This window comes from Osmerus eperlanus, chromosome 19 (assembly GCF_963692335.1).
Source record: "Osmerus eperlanus chromosome 19, fOsmEpe2.1, whole genome shotgun sequence".
In the NCBI taxonomy this organism is placed as follows: domain Eukaryota; kingdom Metazoa; phylum Chordata; class Actinopteri; order Osmeriformes; family Osmeridae; genus Osmerus; species Osmerus eperlanus.
The window spans coordinates 11297401-11312187 of NC_085036.1; the positions used below are offsets into that span (position 1 = coordinate 11297401).

Consider the following 14787-nt stretch of genomic DNA (forward strand, 5'->3'; position numbering starts at 1 on the left):
TCCTTAAGTGTCTCTGTCACTTCAGTGACAATGAAGAATTTGATGAGGTTGCGTAAAGCACAACTGAGTAATGGCTACATTGTTTTTTTGGGGTTTTTTCCATGGATGGAAAATGACTGCAAAACTCTGCACTATTTGTAGAGCATATTACTGTAAGCACAATCATCTGTGCAGGTTGAAAACAGGATCTGGAGTCCCATAGAGAGTGTCTGATTCCTAAGTGAGAGGGATCTCCCCTAGGGTCATACCCCTATCTCCCCCCCCTACCCCACCCCCCTCTCCTTCAGGCCCCATGTGGATGATTTACAGCCCCTCATAATCGCTCATTAGACTGAAAACACATGCTTGCTCCCGCTCATTACTGACCTGTTCCACAAACCGCCAGCATGGTTTATGGGAACTCCCACCGTGACGGTCTGCAGGGCGCTGCAGTGTGTGCGCTTGTGTGTGTGTTTTTCTTTGAATCCCCCATATCTTTGTTCAGCATACGCATACTTAGAAACTGGAGGCCAACGCATATGCTTTTGATTTATCTGGCATCTGGTGGCAATAGGCATGTTTTTGGAGATTGTGTGTGTGTGTGTGTACGTGTGTGTGTGTGTGTTTGTGCGTGTGTGTGTTGTTTAAGGAACCACTGAATTCTTTGCAGAGATTACAGCCCTCAGTATGAGGAGTATGTCTGAGCTACTGGCCCAGTTAGTTCCTCATCTATCTCACTGTAATGAAGAGCTGCCAAAAAGAGTAAATATCTATGATAGTGTGTCTTGTCCCACGAAGGTGCTTACTTTTAATGTGTTTGAACACAAACGGTGGTTTACGTGCTTCTCAGTGAGTAACGGTGATGGTCTATGCGGCAGAGCTGACTGAGTATAGCCGTGGATGTTCAGATACAAAATGGCTGCAGGTCATCACCATGTAGAGGGCTCAGTAAAATGGTGGCACGGCACAGCAACAACTTATTCTCTCCATATGGACAATGAAACATGTTTACTTTGTCGTCTGTAATTTTAAGACGTGTGTGTATGTGTGTGTTGGCGGGGCGGGGGGGTTGGCAAGGGTTGGGGCGGGGGGGGGGGGGGGGGGGCGGGCAACAGGGCTTTGGAGAAATGCATGCATAACAGAGAACAGAGCTACCCTCTCCTTGAACCGAGTCCTTCTTTCTCTCTGGTAATGAAAGGCAGGTTTCCCTGCGTTCACCTCCAGCAGAAGCCCCTTCCCAGGCCCCCTCTCTGCTGGTAGCAGACATGCAGCGCCTGTATAGGGAAGCCAGCGGCCCATAGCGACACAGTTCAATAATCTAAGCTGGTCACAGGCCTGTTACCAGAATGTTGGAGAGAGCACATTAAAGCTCAATTTTAGGGTGAGTTTCAGTTCACTTTGAGACTTATCTTTCTTTTACAGACATGACTGGACTAACATATGGGCTTGGATTGATGTGAGCTGCGTAAATCCTAAAGTACATCCATTCAGATGCCTGGTTAATAACTTATTCTAATTCAGTTGCAACTCAACTTACAAATCCTCTCTCACACACACACAGAAGCACACAAATGCAGAACTGCATCCATAATTAGTGCCATTGTCATGCAGGGGCACCTACACACATTTTGGGCCTTACTGTGTCTGAAGAACTGAAACCACTGGATTTTTTGTACATCACGATGCTGCTATATCAGGTTTCCTCACATCTCTCTCGTCTTTTTTTCTTACCTTGGTCAAGCATGGATACAAACTAATATCTTAGACACAAACTCCCTCTCTTTCTCTCTCTCTCACACACACACACACACACACACACACACACAGAAGATGATAGCAAGGGTTTGTGGCTCAAGTTATTACTCTGTATTTCATTAGATTGCTGCTATCATTTCAGAGTTCTGGAGAACCCCCATTCCTTGAATATCTATCAGTATCCCAGAGGTACCAGAGTTTAAGGCTGGCATCTATTTCTGCTTTATGGGTGACATTAAGTTCCTGACTTGGCTACCTTCAGCACTGTGGTCTTGCTGACAAGAATTTCTCACTTTCTCTTGCACTGATTTCCCCAGTGACTTTGAAAATTAGAGACTCATCCATCAAACATACCGTCACAATATTATTCTACCAATTATCTGCACTTCTTGCCTCTACGTCTTACACATTCCCAGACACAGTCTAGTTCGACCACAGCCTTCTCCCAACATTACCCCTAAAGACTGTTTTAATGACTACCATAACTGACTGTAATAACTTTGTGTTCATTTATCTAATTGAGCCTGTTACTTCATTTAGTTCAGTTCCCTTAGGGTGTGTGTGTGTTTCTGTGTGTATTTTAAGGTCGTGGGGGGTAGGGTGGGGGCATTTCACGTCACTACAAAATTATTCCTTAAGTATGTTATGCCTTATTAACAGTGCATATCACAAAATGCTGTTTTCACAGACATCTTCAATGCTCGATCAAACAGCCATTCTTGTCTACAAACAGAATCCTACATCCCACAGATTTTCAATAACCTCACGCTCTTTCGAAATTGACGTTTCAAGCCTTTTTAGTTTTGCGGTCTGAAACGGTTGCAATATTGAAGGTCAATATTATTCTTAATTTGCAGAGTGCCTTTATGTTGTCCTCTAAAACACTTTTTCATGTTTTTCCCGCAAAAATATTTCCCTGTCATTCATGCTGGTTGAGGCACACTTAAGAACTCAGACCTCAAGCAATAATTCCTCTCTTTTCACCTTCCAGCTTCTCGTTGCGGATGTAAGCATCGATTATAGACCTCCCGCCACTCATATACACACACACCTCCCCCTGGGGTAACTAACTGCCGTGTAATGACAGAGGAGGTCTGTGTATAATTCTATACAGGTGTTCACCCCTGTGTGTGTGTGTGTGTGCATGCATTAATATCAAAAGCTCCCAAAGGATACTTTCCGAGGAACTGCTGTCTTTAAGCTGGTGATTTATTGTCCACACACTACTGACAAAAGACAAAGAACACATATAAAACATGGCATGTTGGTCGTGCCAGTCCTTGTTTGTCTTGAGTGACTAGCCGAAGATATCACAGCCTTTCTGGGGTAGATTTCTCGGCTGGATTGAATGGAGAATGCATGTGTTCTTTTGTCCAGGTCAACGCGCACAACGGTCACACAACTGGACAGGACCGCATCTGTCCACGGCTAAATATAAGTGTGTTTATGGACCTGGTCACTTGAAGATGACAGGAAAAGTATAGAGAAGCATTTTAAATGGTGTTGTGGTTTGGGAAACCAACGTTTCGTGATGATCTGTGGGTTTGCTGCTGTCCATCTGGTCCAAAGAGTCGTCCTCACTAGATAAAGGAAGTAAGCCTCCAGAAGTTTAGATGAGAAAGAACTATGATGTAGCGTTACAGATGTATCTCTATGGACGGTGGAGATACAGTGACTAATTGCACGCCATCACAGTTTTGTAACCCTCCTCCTCTCTCACTGACAAAAGAAAAATCCTCTCAACACAACTTGTCTTCTTAATTGGGTTTAATGACCAGAGGCTCCCACCTGCTAGAGTGTTGCTTACTACAGCTTTGTACGAGATACGGTTGTCAGTGGTTTGAGCTTGAAACAACATGATCTTTTGTTTCGTGTCAACTTGAAGTGTGGATATGTACAGTATATGAGCAGTGGTTACAGTTCTGTCTCAATGTACAGTTTGGCACTCAACACAGTGTGCTGCTAAACTCCCTGTACCCTGAGCCTTGCACAACTTTTTAACTCTTTGCATACGGTGCATTTGATCACTTTTTGCTCCATCTCTTTCCTTTGAACAGTAAATGTTTCAATGTGTTTCCTGCTCAGACATTTTGTTGCTGAAATGGAAACTGTTTCCGAGTGAGAGACTGTGTCAATCAAAATGTACAGACCGATTGCCCGTGACGACCTTGGCACAGACATTTGCCAGACACTAAAGCTCATGTACCAACTTTTAACCATTGGAAACCACTTGGATTCCAAATAGCTATTCAAGTAATTCCACGGTGTAATAGCAGCGCTAAGGTGTGGACGTTTCAAGTGAGTCTGTATATCCATCCATGTATTGGATGACTCTGTACTGTATATAGGCTATGGGTTTAGTTTTTGTTCGTGTTTAAAATGTAGACTGAGGCAAACACTGACTTGCTAATTAACGTGCATAATTAGCAGCCTCTCAACAAAAGACCTGCTCTCTCATTAGGGCTGATCAATTATAAATGAATTCTCCATTAAAGCCAACTGCCCACTTGCGATCTGTGTCCAGGGCTCTTCCCAGAATGTGATGGGAATCTTTGAGGGCTGTGAACAGAGGGATCTCGCCGTCAGACTTCCTGTCAATGCTTGTAGAGACGTTCGTGAGTACTGGGGCTCAGTCTCAGACTGACTGAAGTCAGTGTCTGTGCTTCCGGGCTGTTGTAATAAAGGTTGACTGGAAAGTACACACAGATAAGGAGATGGAGGACAGACGCTAAGTCTGCTGACCGGAGGGTTAAGGTTGTGGCCTGTGGTCAGGGAGAGTGTTAGTGCTCCACTGCCTGGACCACATCCTGCGGAGATGAAGGCAGCAGAGAAGCAGGGAGAGGAGGACAAACAACACAACCACTGGTGTGGCCGAGGCGATAAATCAACTAATTTGTAGTGACCATAACAATTGCTCCTACAGAATGAGCAAGTAGTCTCTCTATTTCTCTTTTTCTCTCTTGCACTCTCTCTTGCACTTTCTCTCTTTCTCTCTCTCTCTACCCATCTTTTTCTCTTTCTCATACTAAAACATCTAATCAATAAATAGACCAAAATGACGTTCTGAATGAGACAAAAAAAAACGACTTCAGTCTAATCTCAAAGGTATGAGAGAGATTTTATTTCACAGCCTCATTCCTTTTCCTCTAGGATTAGGCTGTCTTCCTGCCATCTCCCCTGGAGCAGCTCAACTAGCCCCCCAGGCAGCTGGGAGCCTCAGAGGCTGTTCCAGAAGGAACCAGCCTCACCGGGAGAAAAAGGGAGGGGGGATTATGGGCCTTCGCTGAATCTAAATAGTCTCTGAGTGGTTGTGTATCATGTCACAACAACACTGCAGCAATAAAAGAGAATTCCCTCAGCTTTTGCAAATAAACATTTACATAGAATCCCATCTGTGGTGTCGATTCAAGATCCTCTTGAAATCCCTCTATTATTCCACAACAAAGCATTCTTGTGTATGGCCATATCAACAAACTGTTTGGACTTTAACAAACGTTAACTTAACAAAAAAGAAATACTCAATTTCTGTTGGACATCTGACTGCAACGCTAGAACTGAGGCGCAGAGGAGCTTCATGGCATCAGACACCCTCAGACGGGCTCACAGCGCCCTCTAGCGGCGGCAACGGAGTTTAACGGCACATCATACCTCTGGTCTTCATCCTGGCAGTCACTGGTCGGGAGGAGGCATTGTAACGATCATTCTGTTTGTATTGTGACATATACGTGTATCTGTGTTTGTGTGTTTTAATGTACGTGCCGGTAAGACTTCACCAAACATTGCATTTTGTGCGGCAGATCAAGTACATACCTGGTGATAAGACCAGGCTGAGAGAAGCTGGCCAGAGGGAGCTATCTGCAGAGCATATCTCAGCCTTTGAACACTATCTAGGTCAGGGTGATTGCTCTGCCTGGAAACCATGGAGATAGTAGACCAACAAAAAAAATGTGTCAGTATGACCATCTCCTCCTTACTGTATTCGGCACTCTCCTTTTACACCCCCCCCCCCCCCCCCCCCCCCGCCTTCTATTGTCATCATACTTATCCTGTACTCGTTTTATCTTATGAACCCTCGTTTGTTAGGGATGTCTGTTACTTGAATCAGAACATGGTAACATTGCTCTAAGCGGTGGCCTGGTCAGCTCTGTTTATGGAAACTTGGCGCGAGGGCAGTTTCCTACTCCACCCTTGAAGCTGATTGTTATTAAGTGTCCAAGCGCAAAGCTGACCCTACAACACAATAAAGGTTACAGAGCTCTGCTATGACCACGGGAGAGGAAGAGGACACTTTCCATTTTCAACCTTTCAAACTTCCTCACCTACAGAAAGTGACTGAACAATGTAGTTTTGGCAGCTGTGTGATTTATGTATTAACATGAAACTTGTGTTCTTTCTGGAATGTACTTTGGTTGTTTTGGGCTATTAATCAAGATGAATAATATGAATAACAACAAGGATGATAATTATTCAAACAACTATACAAAAATTATTAGAATATAATGAGAAAATTCAACTGAGGCATGGCTCATTCCTTTATTATAAGAATTTCAATCTCGGCTTATTTGCTTATTTATGTACAATTGTACAAAACATCAAGAAGGGTAATAATAGCAACCATAGTATCAATACTATGAATAACCAGTAATAGTATAATGATTAAAATTAAGTATTTATTGACACCACATTGACGTCACGATGTGAATCTTGAGGTCACAGTGACATCTACTGGTCATCACAACAATTGTACCAAGGCAGGTAGACGCACTTCCGGCCCCGTCCTCAGAGGGCACAGGAAAAACTCATTGATTGGTAAAATATAGTAGGCTAGGTCAAACAGCCAACAAATGTAAGCTCTTTTTGTTACATTTACAGATAAAAAACCTTTTTACATTTAAGTCATCCGTTATTACCCAAAAGCTTAGTAAATAGCAATATTTAGAACAAAATCGAGTCGAAGACGACAAACTCAATCAGACAAGAATACCATCAGAAAAGATGTAGCCTAATTAACTACCGATGGAATAACACAATTGAAAAATCTTATAGGCTACAACAGTTGACTTTACATCGCCTCTAGCAAAGTTACTTCTTCGGTCTAAAGAGGTCGCTATTTCATCCAACGTCATTCTTCCCAAATGGATAATGCACGTTCATTTAACAGCGGGGTTACTGTTGGAGAAATAGAATGTATCCATGCATGCTACATTGAGGTGTATGTTAAGGAAACTGAGTCAAATACGTCATATACTGAACATGCCGAGAAAGGTAGCATGAGCCTTGAGGACTACACCAGCAGATTTACGTGGAACAGAGACCTCCAATGTTGATCCTGGCTCTAGGTAATGGACACCTGGGGGGGGGGGGGGGGGGGGGGAGACATCAGACATGTTACTGGTGCAGTCAATAACGTTCACCATCCCATAGACTGTTTGTGTGATTTTAGCTTGCAGTCATATTCACCAGCAGTGTAGCAGGTGTTTTGAGCCACTGTGATGTTGCTAGGCATGCTTTGTATGCACTTCATCAAGCTGGTCACTGTTCCATGTATTCGCTTTTTAATCACATGTCCCATGGTCCATGTGGTGTCCTTATACAGCACCTGGACACAGCATAACAGTAGGTCTCGCAATGCAATGCTCCCAGAGAAAGTATTACAGTGAAGATGATACCTGAACACATACCTGACTGTAGATAAAGTATGTCCCCTCTGTTACTATAGTGACCGTTTCTCCAGATAGGCCTACTTGCAGTCCATTCCCCAGACTTTTCCCAACAGTCCATTTGATCAGTGTGTAATCATCTTCATCTGTGAGAATATGCCTGGTTTAGAATCATCGAGAATAATAAAGCGGCACACAGTTGGCAAGTGTGCGAAGTTCAAGAAAGGATTTACTCACCATATGAGTGCAAGGAGAGAGGTTGAAGATGAAGAACAGCAACCCTCCCAGCTAAAACGGAGGGATGCTAAGTTTAATGTGTGTCTAACAGAAAGAGAAAGAAAGTAGGGAACGGAAGAGAGAACGACACCTACCTGCAAAGCGTTGTCGTCGTTTACCAGACCTGGCAACATCCCTTTTTTCTTTGCCGCTGACTATTCCGTCCCACTGATAACCTCTGTGAGAGTTATACATCTGTATCACATGCCAGAGGTGACATCGGAGGTGAAACTCGTACAAATTGTAAACATGTGATTTGATGTCAAATTCGTGTAATTCATATGAAATCACCAACCGATGGTAAAATAATAAAATGCAATTTGAGAATCAGGCTGAAGTGTGCATTGGACATGTTAGCAGTCGGGAATGAAGAATTGTACTTATATTAAGTAAATACAATTTTTGTCACGCATATTTTTATTACTCACCTACTTCGCAGCGCGAGATGGCATCATCTGTCTCTCTGCATTCGAGGCCGGTCCATTGACGCAGTTCCCCCAATTCGATCTGAAGATGTCTGAGCCTGGTGGACTGCAGGGACATCAGGCAAAGGCAGATGCAGGCCGAAGCAAGAGAGGCGATACTCAGCAGCCATGAGCCATGGAAATGAATGATGGGCTTACTGTTTACCATCATGGATTAGGATGTTTCAACTATCTCCTTAACTTTCGTTTTCTGAATGTCATCAGGGAGAGGGAGGGCTATTTTATAATGTTTCCTATTCGTTTCTGGGAAATTATGAGTCAGTTGTTTTAGCAGGAAGTTACAAATTCTTGTCCCAAGGTTTTAGACTCAACAAAGACACTGAAAATGTGTGTCATGGCCTTTTTGCCATGTTTGTTGAAATAAAGAATTTTAATTAATCAGCTACCTTCTTTCAAATTATGCTAAAGAGTTAAGAAAATGAAAATAGTTCTGCATTTGAAAAAGCATTATTCAGATTATGAACCAACTCAGTGAAAAGATTTTGGTACAGATTATTTCCACTATTTTCCTGGACCCAAATACACATTGGACAGCAAAATGACAGTTTGATTCAGACGGCACAAGGTCAAAGGACTCTTAAGTGAAGAGCTCTGTCAACAGCTGCAGGGCTCAGTATCACACTTCACTACCTCAAAGACAGCACAGCCATGTCTTGAGGGAACAAATTCATCCGGAGGGTTGGAAAGACTGTCAGTCATACCAGAAACAAGTTCAAGCCCTTAGCAACTCCTTTCAAATACCAAACAGTCTTATGTTCTTCTTCACATGATAGCGCAAACAAAAATATTTACCTTCTTATCTTTATTGGTTCGAACATTTAAAAGAATAAATGACTGCGTATCCTATGGACATTTCAACGTGAATACTCACACGAACAAGATTCATGCTTTATGTAAGACTGCAGATTAACAAAGCCCGACCCCAAACTGATACAATTATAAATACAGAATTGAACTATTCTTCTTCTGCGTGGTGCTCAATGCCCCAGAATTCTTTATGAGACAGTCTAGGGCTTTGCCACGCTCCCTTGGCTTGTCTGTCAGCGGTTGCCAGGACGAATGACATCATTGGATTCCCCCCAGGGGCCAGGTGTGGTGCCTCCTCAAATCCCCCAAACAGACTCTGTATGCACAGACGATATTAAATGTGATGTGAAAATGTTTCCTTTACAACCTCCACACCTGTGACCAGCTAAAACCCAAGCCTGTCTTCATCCTTTTTGAACTAGCGCTCGTTTGAAAAGGAAAAAAAAAACACATCTCAATGTTAAGGCTGAATGTTTTTTGTTTTTGTTTGTATACCTCCGGTCTAAAAGTAGTATGTTCTGGAATGACTGAGACAGTTGCCCCGTCCTCTGTCTTGTCTTCACTGAAGCTCATGGTGGGCCCCTGGGGGGCCTCTGCTCCGGGGCTGTCACTATCCTCTGGCCCCTCTGCATGGCTCGGCAGTCCTGCCTTACCCCACCACCTCTCTCTCTTCAACCTAGGTTTGGGATCGTTTCTTGGTTTTCTCTTTTTGTGTCATCATTGTAAGTACGGTATGACCATTGATGCAATGTTATGATAATAACAGTAATAACATGAGTGTGTCTTCTCTTTACTGGCCCCCTTCATATATATACAATATATGTATTCATAAGTGCCAACCTGGCAAACTGTTACTCTCCTTCCCTGACCTGTGTTGTACACAGCATGCATGTGTGCAAACAGTTCTGTGTTGTGATAACAGGCCGTCATCACATCACGTCCTGCCAAAGTGTTTAATTTAAAAACTGCCAGGAGGTCCTACCGGTCGATGGAGCCCTGTCTCCTGTGCAGATCACCGATATGCTGCAGCACTGCTGCCACTCTGGGCTGCGGGACGTGGCAACGCCCTGGCAACGCCCCGGCTGTCCTGCCTCTCTTCCTCCGGCCCATCAGCTCGGCCGGGGAGGGTAACTTCCCAGAATGCAGCAGTCTCTGTCTTTTACCTGGCTGTGCAGCTGGAGGCCTTTCTGCAATGGCCGTACCGACCTATGCATATAGAAAATACATCTGTGAAAGTGGTGCAATTGAACTGCAATTGAAGGTAGTAGACGAGGGATAACTTTATCAGCTTTTATTAGGGAATATGTGGAACAGCATTAAACACAGACATATACTACAGCATACACCGTAAGACAAAATAATAACTAAGATCACTCCAAACATGCCCATAGTGTGCAATCGTCATGTTCCTTTTCTCATCATGTCCATTTTTCTTGTAGGTTGGAAACTCACCTGGGCTTCAGGTTTACTGGATAACCTCTGTATCTGATAAGTACTGTAGGGTGTGTGTTCAAAGGACTCCTCATCTTCACTAAACACAGCACATAACTCTCAATGTGTATACAAATAGACCCATGTTGTCACATTCCAAATAGCCTACTGATTATATTGACAAACATGGAGAAATGGCAAGCATTAAATGGCAATTGAGTGCTTAGTGGGGAGTGGACACCTTGACTGATGGCCAAATGTCCTTTGCCAAATATCTTCTCTGTTTTCCGGATTGTAAATTGGTGGAAGCAGAGGGTGGTCAGGTTCACTCTGACGCTGCACAACCCTTGACTTCCTGAGAGGATATTGGGACCTTGTAAACCACACTGTGCTCACTTGGTTTAACTTTGCATGACAAAACGACACAGTATTTCTGCTTTCATATGCTAAGCTATTTTATCTTCAGTTTACTCACTTGGCAAATGTAAGGAATTGATCACCATCTATCACCTCTGAATGATCAATAACTTGAGGGGTTTGTTCGTCTTGACGGTATCTTTGGTTGTCTCCCAAATGCCACATCGCTGATATTATCTCCCCTAAATGGGAACCACCAACAAATAGTAATCGTTTTTACAACATTTAAATGGGTCTATACAATAAAACACGCGGTTATTATTAATGTCACTGGATATAAATGTTATTTTCACATTAGCTAGCGTTAGTAAATAAGGATGTCAATAAATTAAGGTGACGTCTGACGATGATACCCGCCAAGGCAGCAGCACGAGCGACATCTATGACGCAATCAAGCGACGTGCAAGTGACCTGAACTCATGTCTACTCATACAAGACTGCAAGTCCCTAACTCAATTTAAATGGGTCGTGCAAACATATTTTAGACGTAACAAGCTGGGTGCACCTCCCGCAGGTGCATATTTCTACTAGCTTCTTACTCATTTTTGCCCTGGGCTACAACTGCGTAGGCCACGCTGAACAGCAGTTCGTTCCATCATCGATGAGTCACTCTTTTGCTCCATGCCAGTGAGTTTTCTATCATAACTCCACATCATCCACATTAGCACACCATGTGCTGCACAGTCATAGCTGCAACTCGCAGCTCTATTCACTGTCAGCTCACAAAAGTCACATGTATTGGGAATTTGTGCTTGTTTGCAGTGTGCCAGTTCGTTCAAAATGTAAAAATGACACCAATAAATCCAAGACCGTTATTTATTACACAACAAATCTAATTTAACAAAACAAAAGTGGTGAAAAACACAGACGCATGGCTTCTGATTTTACGTACAACTAAATTTAGGGCTTAATGAGGACGGAGTAACTCCTTGTCTTCTTGGGAAACTTATCTGCCTTTTAGGCATTGAAGAATTTGGGCAACTGGTTTCCCAGAACCACACGTCTTTCTACACCCTCCTCTGTGATGGCGGCTAAACGAGCCACTCCTCCACTGGATCCATCTCGCTCCATGGCTAGCGCAAGAGCTGCAGAAGTATGAGAAACGCAATATTTAAAAATAAAATGAGGTATTTATGTAATGCATTTTGAGGTTTAAGTAAGCATGAGCATGGTATGTGTAAGAGATTATAATTGACCCCACCAAATGGATAATTTATGTTAATCTTAGCAGATTGGAACTGTAAGAACCATATCCTAACTGACAGCATTTGCTGTTACCCACCCTGCGTAGTGAAGTGAAGACACTCCTCCTTGGTCATCCCTGTCTTGTAGTTGGAGTCCATGAAGCCGTATATGTAGGAGCTTCCAGACCCGCCCACCGACACTGGCTGCCTCACCAGCATCCCTCCCATGGGGACTGTGTACACCTGGGGGAGAGGAGGAAGGGTCACATCTTTCAGACTTCCAGCCAGGTGTGGAAGGGACAAAGGTTATGCATTTACATTTAGTCATTTAGCAGACGCTCTTATCCAGAGTGGCTTACAGTAACTACAGGGACATTCTACCCGAGGCAAGTAGGGTGAAGTGCCTTGCCCAAGGACACAACGTCATTTGACACGGCCTGGAATCGAACCAACAACCTTCGGATTAATAGCCCGACTCCCTAACCGTTCAGCCATCTGACCCCCAGAGCTCCAGAGCTTTGCACCCACCTGTCCACCCCTTCTTTTGTCCCAGCCGGCAACAATGATGCCAGCCATCAGCTCCTCTCTGTATCTGTAGCACATCTGTTTGAACAGGTTAGCTGCTGTCTGTACCAGTGGAGCCTCGTCCAGTTCAATACTGCAGCAAAGAAAGGGGCAAATTAATTGTTAGGCTACCTCTGCTACTTTAACAGTGCAATATCCATCTGGGGATTAAAAAGTGCTACAACTCTTATCTTATGTAAATGTGAACTCAGAAGCACATTGTAAAACAATCTAGATAGCTAGGGCCTGAAGTAATCATTTTACTGCAGGGGTGTTTTGTTGAGATCTCTGGGTCTTACCTGTGAAAGCCCAGCTGATAGGTGACAGCATCAGCAACTGCCTGCGTGTCCGCTGCAGACCCCGAACGGCAGCAGAATATGCGGTCGTGTATGGGGGTCAGCTTGTCAGTAACACGGTTGGCAATGTAAGCCCTGAGCAAAAGTGTGGACACAGATGTGTTTCAATACAGTTACTGAACGGTTGTTGTTGTTGTGAAGTTGACCAAACAAGTTCTGCACGCATGGAAACATACCCCGTTGTTGTCCTGGAGTCTGCACCCATTACAACCCCTCCATCAAACTCCACAGCCATTATAGTTGTCTGCAAGTGGATGAAACATGTTACATTTCTTCAATGATCGATTATCTATTTTAGTAAACAGAGTTGTGAAGCATTAATTCGATGAGGATAACCAGCTAGCTGTTACTTTGGTGGCTGAGGTTTATTTGCCGCATCATCTTTGACGCTAGCTAGCAAGCTAACGCGGCAGGGGGACACGTCAACTGATGTGTTAGCGCTAGCAAACAAAAAAACATAGCAAAAGAAGCAAAATAACGTTTCGTTTCCATTTCTCTCACCCCAGTGCTGACTTCTTCTCGACTCCATTCCGGCACCAAATCATTGGTACTGAAAGAATTATCGGACAGGTTAGCTGATATACATGCAGCCATCTTTGTTGTAAGTAAGCTCTTCTTTGATGGCGTGTAAAGGCAACGTTATACTCAACTTTATGCTCGCTACTGCCACTTACTGGAGTACGTGGATAACAAATTCCCTTTATTCTACAGGAGAACAGAAGCATCTCTAGAATGTATATTTGACCTACCGACACAACATAAACGAACCAAAAAAGCTATTAAAAATAATAATAATGCCGTTTACGTTCAAAAGCTTATGTAAAAGATTATAGCATTCGTAAAACACTGAAGTCCTCACTGTGGATGGATTTGTACTTTACTTTGACCCTACTGCCATTGCTATTGATTGGGTCGATGGTTAAAACATGTAGTGCGATTCACGAGGGAGAGAGCTCTGCAACAGTGCATTAGCAGTAGGGGAGAGTACTGTCTTCTGCATTACCCAAAGGCCAGATCAGCTGCAAAGTCTCACGTTTTTTCCCTCATGGCTTCTCATCTTATTCCATAGTGTTGAGGTGTTGAAATTCAATTGAAGCTGTTATCTTCAATGTTAAACATTTGACCTGCCATAAGGAGAAAATCCACCCAAGAGTATCTGTGAACAGATGTTTGTGTGAAAACAATAATGATAAAACATTGTTTAGTTGCACCCAGTCACATTACAATGCAGGTGCACTTGCGATCAACACCAGATAGGGCTGTTTCATATGGCTTCAGTGATGTATTTTGAAGATGTAAGTAAAATAAGGACTGCCTCAGGCAACCCAGAGATGTGATAGTGTTGAGCTGACTCACAGCTCTCTATTGGCTGTTATATTCCTTCTACTCGATCCAGGTCCACCCTGTCACAAAATATCACGTCAGTGTATTTGAGTCTGTTTGTATTTTGCTTAAATGTAGGCTTAAGACACAAGCCATTAATGCAAGGGATTATTGGGTCAAATTCCAACATCTTTGCACAGTTATGCAACAGATTGCTTATAACGTGGTACTTCTCAAGCTTAGATAATTATGTGACATTAAAACAAGCGCAAACACACACACAGACACAATATTACACTGTTAGGGAAAATGTCACTGTGCTCTGACCTCCTCCACTGCACTGCCTGGAGTGAAGCTACACTGTAGGGAACCAGAAGAAATAACAAGATTGTAAAACACACTTCACTTTACAGCTCATAGTAGAATCATTTACTACATACTTACCTTGATTTTGAAGACTATCCTTCAAAACATCAAAAGGATGTTTTGATTTGGAAATACATGTCAAATATAGTATCCATTAATGTAAGGATATTCATCCCGTCTATAT

The 14787-nt window shown here is 43.2% G+C and overlaps 3 protein-coding genes across 4 annotated transcripts; all 3 read right to left on the reverse strand.

Moving 5' to 3' along the window:
* Positions 1-6384: 6384 nt before the first annotated feature.
* On the reverse strand, positions 6385-8325 carry tnfsf13 (TNF superfamily member 13). The gene is made up of 6 exons (XM_062485409.1): positions 8103-8325; positions 7766-7865; positions 7632-7682; positions 7416-7540; positions 7195-7333; positions 6385-7084 (listed from the first exon to the last, which is right to left on the reverse strand). Exons 1-6 carry the CDS (start codon positions 8304-8306, stop codon positions 6975-6977), a joined length of 729 nt encoding a protein of 242 aa, XP_062341393.1. The 5' UTR covers positions 8307-8325; the 3' UTR covers positions 6385-6974.
* A 596-nt stretch (positions 8326-8921) lies between these two features.
* On the reverse strand, positions 8922-11218 carry LOC134039659 (protein INCA1-like). Of its 2 annotated transcripts, XM_062485664.1 has the most exons (6): positions 10869-11218; positions 10635-10748; positions 10415-10493; positions 9945-10168; positions 9458-9638; positions 8922-9278 (listed from the first exon to the last, which is right to left on the reverse strand). In XM_062485664.1, the coding sequence occupies exons 1-6, from the start codon at positions 10973-10975 to the stop codon at positions 9111-9113; spliced, it is 873 nt and encodes a 290-aa protein (XP_062341648.1). In that variant the 5' UTR covers positions 10976-11218; the 3' UTR covers positions 8922-9110. The 2 variants fall into 2 exon arrangements, with proteins under 2 accessions (XP_062341648.1, XP_062341649.1); XM_062485665.1 differs by lacking the exon at positions 10635-10748 and having other exon boundaries at positions 10869-11215.
* A 394-nt stretch (positions 11219-11612) lies between these two features.
* Positions 11613-13569, reverse strand: LOC134039893 (proteasome subunit beta type-6-like). Its single transcript, XM_062486044.1, has 6 exons — positions 13416-13569; positions 13091-13158; positions 12858-12989; positions 12523-12652; positions 12093-12237; positions 11613-11895 (listed from the first exon to the last, which is right to left on the reverse strand). The coding sequence occupies exons 1-6, from the start codon at positions 13506-13508 to the stop codon at positions 11768-11770; spliced, it is 696 nt and encodes a 231-aa protein (XP_062342028.1). The 5' UTR covers positions 13509-13569; the 3' UTR covers positions 11613-11767.
* Between the last annotated feature and the right edge of the window lie 1218 nt (positions 13570-14787).

Coding starts and splice junctions, on each gene's coding strand:
- tnfsf13 (XM_062485409.1), bottom strand. CDS start 8,306: ATGATGGTAAACAGTAAGCCCATCATTCATTTCCATGGCTCATGGCTG. Junction 7,541..7,631: donor TCTCTCCTTGCACTCATATG/GTGAGTAAATCC, acceptor ATATTCTCACAG/ATGAAGATGATTACACACTG. Junction 7,085..7,194: donor AAACACCTGCTACACTGCTG/GTGAATATGACT, acceptor CCCCCCCCCCAG/GTGTCCATTACCTAGAGCCA.
- LOC134039659 (XM_062485664.1), bottom strand. CDS start 10,975: ATGTGGCATTTGGGAGACAACCAAAGATACCGTCAAGACGAACAAACC. Junction 10,749..10,868: donor CAATTCCTTACATTTGCCAA/GTGAGTAAACTG, acceptor ATATCCTCTCAG/GAAGTCAAGGGTTGTGCAGC. Junction 10,169..10,414: donor CCAGTAAACCTGAAGCCCAG/GTGAGTTTCCAA, acceptor CTATATGCATAG/GTCGGTACGGCCATTGCAGA.
- LOC134039893 (XM_062486044.1), bottom strand. CDS start 13,508: ATGGCTGCATGTATATCAGCTAACCTGTCCGATAATTCTTTCAGTACC. Junction 12,990..13,090: donor GACTCCAGGACAACAACGGG/GTATGTTTCCAT, acceptor ACTTTTGCTCAG/GGCTTACATTGCCAACCGTG. Junction 11,896..12,092: donor TCTTCACTTCACTACGCAGG/GTGGGTAACAGC, acceptor ATACTTCTGCAG/CTCTTGCGCTAGCCATGGAG.